This window comes from Chanos chanos, chromosome 4 (assembly GCF_902362185.1).
Source record: "Chanos chanos chromosome 4, fChaCha1.1, whole genome shotgun sequence".
NCBI classification, from domain to species: domain Eukaryota; kingdom Metazoa; phylum Chordata; class Actinopteri; order Gonorynchiformes; family Chanidae; genus Chanos; species Chanos chanos.
Genome location: NC_044498.1, coordinates 51351036 through 51358535, shown reverse-complemented (window position 1 = coordinate 51358535; position 7500 = coordinate 51351036). Strand labels below are relative to the sequence as shown.

Genomic DNA, 7500 nt, shown 5'->3' with positions numbered 1-7500 from the left:
ACAGACAGACAGACAGACAGACAGACAGACAGACAGACACAGACAGACAGACAGACAGACACACACACACACACACAGACAGACAGACAGACAGACAGACACACACACACACACAGACAGACAGACAGACAGACAGACACACACACACACACACACACACACACAGACAGACACACACACATACACATACACACATGCAGGCAGACAGACACACACACCGACTCAACTGAAGATTTAAATGAATACTGTGTGAGTGTGGTGCACACTGGACTGATTTATGATTTGTAATTAACCTCGAGGAGGCCAGGCTGCAGGCTCCTCCACTGCAAGGTCGGGGGCCACGGTGAGGTGGGGGTCGAGGGCCAGAGTGTCCATGGGGGGGGGGGTTGGGTGAACGGGTTAGGAGTGCGAGGTAGAGGTTAGATGTAGAGAGGGGGGCAGACAGAGTCGAATGTTTTGCGTCATAAATCCTCGTAAAGGTTAATGAGCCGTATGCAAACAGGTGAGTGCTGATTGGATGAGGCTTTTAGAACGTCCACCGAGGCAGTCTGCAATAACATGACGACAAGAGACGGAGAATTTTTAGATGAAACGGCGCGGCCCTTATAGAGACGTCCAAATCTCTCACCTAGGCGGGGTTTACACATCTCAGTGACAATGTACGCTAAAACGTGTTTTCTCTTGTTTTTGACCGGCTGGACATTCCGCTTGTTCGTTATCTGACAGAGACATTTGGGACTTGCCGTTTAGACCCAATACAAGGGCGTGTCTGATATCGAGCTGTTCTGACCGCCCGCTCCCGTGACAGCGCCTGAGGTTGGCGTGTGAGGGCACGCTATGGAGTGTCCTAAGACACTACGGGGTACTGATGGATTATCCACAGGCCTAGGTCAGCCCTGCAGATTATTAATGAGGTTTGACATGGATAAACTCATAAAACCCCTGCTATTGATCCACGGTGTTGCTAAAGTAAAAGGCGGCGCTAAGGTCTATGTTAATGACCGCGCATACAGTAATGGTCCTCTCGTGTTCCCCTAAGCCTTGGTCTCATCACTCAGGTCGGCGGTGCGCGTTCAGTAAACAGGGCTGCAGATGTGATCTGATTTGACGCCTGGTTAATACGTTTTGGGGTGGATATCGATCTGTCTTAGAACAGATACAAATCTGACACGCAGTCCTAGTCCATTGTCGAGTCAATATGGAATTTCATAAACAGTCGACTTTACTTTTGAGATGCGGTTGTTATTTGCTGCTGCTATGGATTCGACATAGTTGGCCTGTTGAATTTTGCTGGGTGCTGTCAGAATATATTTCAAACGCTGTTTCGATTTTTTTCCTTTCTCTTCTGATCTCCGTTTATGTCGGAGACGGAGTTGAACCAGCGTTTTTATGAAACTGTGTGTGTGTGTGTGTGTGAGTGTTTGATTGCACATGTGATAACAGTGCATGGCATTAGTACAGATGCCAGTACCTGTCCCATGCTCCACTGGGGCTGTTGTCCAGGCTGCATGGCATACATGTTTTGCGGGGGTACCACGCCTGCTGGCATGGCCGCCGGCTGGCCTCCCATCATGCCTGGGGCCAGGCCCATAACTCCCGTCTGCGCGTTTCCCATGAAGCCGTTGGGCATCGTCATGCCAACCATCATCCCGGTGTTTTGGCCCATCATGGCCCCACCCTGGCCCATGACCGCGCCCATCATGGTGGTTGGAGGCATAGCCCCGCCCATTCCTGGAAAGGCCTGGAAGTTCGCCTGAGGCTGCGTGGGAAACTGCATCTGAGAGGCGCCCATGAACATGGCCGCTGGCGGGAAAGAGCAACACAGGAGGAAACGGAGGGAAACAAAAAACAGTTAATAAACGGAAAAACACGTAAAAATGTTTGGCATCGCCAAATGTGCGTTTACACTCAGGCAAAACACTACTGCACAAAGATGGAAAAAAAACCAAAACAAAACAACAAAACAAAAAAAAAAAAACAAAAACAGCGCACAAGTGTAAACATAAGAATACAAATCCAAACAGAACAGACAAACGAGATATGGAGAGATCTGCCTTTTCCAACCTCAGCCTGAGTAAGGGATCTCTGAGACAAGAGAGGAGGGAGGGAGGGAGGGAGGGAGAGGGTGGATGGATGAAAGGGCTCATTAAAAGGCAAACTGATGAGAGGGAAATGGCAGGGTCTTTATTTGGAGTGTGTGAACTTTTGGGAAACAGTCTCTTTGAAGAGCAAGGAGACGCTTTGAGGAGAGACGCGCGGCTAAAGCGTGTTCAGCAGGAACACAACGCCGAGCCACACACACACACACGCACACACGCACGCACGCACGCACACACACACACACACACACATAAATACATACGCACGCACGCACACACACACACACACATACACACACACACACGCGCACACACCCTGAATTATTAATGTTCCCATTAAAACAGGGTTCTACCTCACAAACCACACACGCGTGCACAATAGACACACACGCACATTACACACACGTACACACACACACAATAGACACACATGCACAAAAAATACACAAATGTACATTTACACATTCGCACAAACACAATACGCAAATGAACATACAATACACACCCGTACATACATTCACACACACCTCACTCCATTATAGTATCTTACTATGGGGTGCAAAGAGAGGAGAGGAGAGGAGAGGAGAAGAGAGGAGAGGAGAGGAGAGGAGAGGAGAGGAGAGGAGAGGAGAGGGGAGGAGAGGAGAGGGGAGGAGAGGAGAGGAGAGGAGAGGAGAGGAGAGAAGAGAGCCGGTACCTTGGGCAGGTTGTTGGGGTATGGTGCTGGAGCCATACAGAGACAGGATGGAGTCCTTGGACAGTGGTTTCTTTGCTGTGTCCTCTGCCTTTGCTCCAGTGCTGCTGCTCTCGCTGAAAAGGTCCAGGTCTCCCTGGGCAGGGGGGGCCCCTCCTGGTCCTGCTGGGGCCCCCCCACTGGACGCCACAGTTGCTGAGCTGCCCGGTGCTTTACTGGCCTGCAGAGAGCAGAGAAGACAGTCACCCCAGTGTCATCCTTCTCAACATTTGCCAACACACACACTCACTCGAATGACACACTTCCCAACATCTGTCAACACACACACACACTACACCTAAACATACACACTCTACTGTAACACATACACAGTACCAAAACATATACACTCTGTACTTTAACACACACACTTCACAGAAACATACACACTCTGTACTGCAAGACACACACACACACACACTACACACAAACACACACACACAGGTTTAATCATACTGCCTGCCCAATACCCTTGGGCACACACGACAAGACACTATGAAGACAGATCGAGTCTTTGCCCTTTAGGCAGAAGACACTGAGAACATCCTTGAAAAATGTCTCTCCACAACATTTTATTTCAGATGGTTCACAGCAATTTCACAAGTAACATTCATTCATGACTAAAAGGGACCATTGTTTCACAACCCAAATGTAATGAAGTGAGTGTACGATTCTGAGCAAGGTGACTGTGTTGTCCATGACTGAGAGAGAATGCACAGATAAAACTGTGACTGAGAGACAATGCACAGATAAAACTGTGACTGAGAGACAATGCACAGATAAAACTGTGACTGAGAGACAATGCACAGATAAACTGTGAGAGAGAATGCACAGATAAAACTGTAAACTCGGAGTGTCACACAGGGCTGGAGTCATGTCGCCACACATATGGAAAATATGCAACAGTAAGAAGGCTTTCAAACTGTGTCACAGAGGAGGAGGGGGGGGGGGGGGGATAACACACACACAGAGAGAGAGAGAGAGAGAGAGAGAGGGGGGTGGGGGGAGTGAGAGTTTATCATTTTCAGGCAGAGAAATGACATTAATTAAACTACAGCTGTGAGGAATGAAAAAAAAACAGGGAGAGGATACACACTGTGATTTACACATTACAAATCACACACTCACACACAGCGGCACACACACGCTTTACCACACTACAGATCACACACTGAATGCACAAACACATATCCCCCAAACACTCACACACACACACACATATATGCACACACACACATACACACACACACACACACATACACACACACACACACACACACACACACACATACACACACACACATACACACACACACACATACACACACACACACATACACATACACACACACACAAATTACTGAATAAAGATGAAACTGACACTCTGAATGACAGTATCTGCTAGAGATACACATATGGACTACACTATGTGTGTGTGTGTGTGTGTACATACATTCAGAACGGCTGTGTTTATTTAGTCAGTTCCTGTGGTATGTTATCAGTTTCGGACCAACCCTGCTGCAGCTGGACGTGCGGATGCCATGGTTACCCACAACAGCGCCAGTCCTAGTATGTCCGTCCAGACTGGACAGAACGGGTCATGCCTGGACAGAACGGGTCATGCCTGGACAGAACGGGTCATGCCTGGACAGTCCTCTGAAACTCTCTAGCTCTTCACTGACAGATGAACTGTCCTGAAACATGTTACTATAAAAACTCTGAATGTTTCGAGTTGAAGGAACAGTGCACTTCTCCAGTGCCACTCCACTCTGCAGAGATCAGGTGCAAATCTGAAATCATATGTTTCCTCCCTCTCTCTCCCCTTCTCCCCCCCCCCCCCCTCTCTCCCCTCCTCTCTCTCTCTCCCTCTCCATCTCTCTCTCTCTCTCCCTCCCGCCCTCTCTCTTCGTTCCTCTCTCTCTCTCCCCTCCTCTCTCTCTCTCCATCTCTCTCTCTCTCCCCCTCTCCCTCTCTCTCTCTCTCTCTCCCAGCACATCTAAAGGGCCTTTGACACTGTCCCACACTAGAACTCTGCCGCGCTGCGTTACAGACGCTCTCTGCCGCGCGGTGTTACAGACGCTCTCTGCCGCGCTGCGTTACAGACGCACTCTGCCGCGCTGTGTTACAGACGCTCTCTGCCGCGCTGGGTTACAGACGCGCTCTGCCATGCTGTGTTACAGACACTCTCTGCCGCGCTGTGTTACAGGCACACTGTGCCGCGCTGGGTTACAGACACGCTCTGCCGCGCTGTGTTACAGGCGCTCTCTGCCGCGCTGTGTTACAGGCGCTCTCTGCCGCGCTGTGTTACAGGCGCTCTCTGCCGCGCTGTGTTACAGGCACACTCTGCTGTGCTGCGTTACAGACACGCGGCACTACAGCCGTGGCTCTGCAGCCTGAGGATGGAGTGTTTTGGAGCCACGACTAATTACAACACATTTCATCCTTCACTACCTCACCACTCAAGGGCACGGAGCATAGAGGGGGGTGAAGAGTGCGGAGATACACTGAGGGAAGGAGTGCAGCAGAGAGAGAGAGAGAGAGAGAGGGAGAGAAAGAGAGAGAGAGAGAGAGAGAGAGAGAGGGAGAGAAAGAGAGAGAGAGAGAGAGGGAGAGGGAGAGGGAGAGAGAGAAAAAGAGAGAGCGAGAGAGGGAGAGAGAGGGAGAGAGAGAGAGAGAGAGAGAGAGAGAGAGAGAGAGGGAGGTAAAGAGAGAGGGAGAGAGAGAGAAAGAGAGAGAGAGAGAGAGAGAGAGAGAGAGGGAGGGTGCTCAACATAATTCGGATGCAAATGAAAGGCGAGAAAACAATGAGACAGATTAGTGTTTCAATCAATTCTCACGATACATCATCCAACCCCAAAAGTGCCACAGCACACACGGCAAAGCCAGCAGACAGTCCACGTTAATGCCGGTGCACCCCCTTGCCGAGCGCTTAGCCAGGTCTCCGCACGCTTCCTCCTTTGCTCGTTCACTCCTGGGGGGACGGGGAGGGGGGGGCAGCGTGCGAATGAGAGAAGATAAAGAGGAAAAGAGGAGATGCCCCCAGCTTTCTGTCACACCTCAGCTCTCTGGCTGTCCATCTACCCGTCGGGTTTCTGAATGCCGCGGCCGCGACGGGAGAGCGGGGAGAGGAGACCGGTTCCCCTGGGGGAGCGAGAGTAAGGGACCGGAAGGGGGGTGGGGGGGGTGCGCAGTTTCTCTCATTCCATTTAGATGAAGGTGTGATAGGCAGTGCTGTGTTTGGGCATGCAGGGCTTCACCTCACTCTCTCTCTCTCTCTGCTGGATCTGATAAGAGCGGAGCAAACCGGAGAACAGAGTGGAGAAAGCACAGCTGCACGATAAGGCAAAGACTGGCTCAGAGCCAGAAGCATGGGAACCATAACAGAAATAAATAAATAAAACATCAGTGGATTAAAACACACACGGACACACACACACACACACACAAACATGCTCACTCTATCGCAAAGTCTGACTACAACCACAACAAGCTTTGATACGTCAGGAGGAATCCAGCTCTGGAGCAAAGACACAAGACTACAGATCCATAAACACATACACAGAATATGTGTGTGTGTGTGTGTGTGTGTGTGTGTGTGTGTGGGGGGGGGGGGGGGGGGGGGTTGATTAATAATGAATAAGTAAGAGGAGGGGGAGGTGGAGGCCTTGACTACAGCATCATAATTCAAGGAGTGGGGGGTGGGCCACTCTGGTCTCCTCTGTGTGTGCGTGTGTGTTGTCTATAAGGCCTTCAAATACCCCAACATACATATAGATGAAGAGGCTTTATGTTCTCTCTCTCTCTCTCACACACACACACACACACACACACACACACACACAGACACACACACCACACAGTGCTTTGAATATTACAAAGCCCCTACCCCTACGCACACAATACACACACTCACATATACCCAGAGACACACAGAAATCATTCCACAGTGTACACACAGTACAATTCCATGAATATTCCAACTTCTCAACCCCCACACATAAACACATACAGTCACACAGGATAGCCTGTCTTCTCCAGTGACGCTCTCTCAGCACCATAAATATTCCAGCTCTAACCCTGCCATAAACACACACACATGCACACACGCGCACACATACACACAAGCACACGCACACACACTCTCACACACACACACAAGCACACGCACACACACACACAAGCACACGCACACACACACGCACAAGCACACGCACAGGCACACTCTCCGTATCTTTCTTTCTCATTCACCCTGTTTTTTGCGTGCGCGTGCATATACACACACACACACACACACACACATGTACAGAGAGCCTGTCTCTCTCTCTGTATCTTTCTTACTCATTCATTCTGTCTTTCTCACACACACACACACACACACACACACACAGCAGTTTCCTGTGAGACAGAGGAAGCTTTGTGTGATTAGAAGTCCCACACAGATAATTAGCACTCTGATGGTGCAGTGGGTCTGTGCTAACAGAGAGAGAGAGAGAGAAATAGAGAGAGAAAGAGAGAGAGTGAGAAAAGAGAGAGAGGGAGGGAGAGAGAGAGAGGGAGAGAGAGAAAGAGAGTTTGATCTATGTTAATCCAGTTCCACTCTGTCGCTCTGCTCTGCCAGGAAAACAGAGCAAGCACACACAGAAAAAAAAAGGAGTAGAGATTGAAGAG

The 7500-nt window shown here is 49.9% G+C and overlaps 1 protein-coding gene across 2 annotated transcripts in view; it reads right to left on the bottom strand.

The window, feature by feature from the left end:
- smap1 (small ArfGAP 1) overlaps positions 1-7500 on the bottom strand; it is a 90555-nt gene that overhangs the window by 4738 nt on the left and 78317 nt on the right. For both annotated transcript variants that reach the window (XM_030770409.1, XM_030770410.1), the window contains exons 8-9: positions 2797-3013; positions 1472-1803 (exon numbers count right to left, since the gene is read on the bottom strand). In XM_030770409.1, the coding sequence (XP_030626269.1) occupies positions 1472-1803; positions 2797-3013 (549 nt within the window). The remainder of the gene's footprint in view (positions 1-1471; positions 1804-2796; positions 3014-7500) is intronic.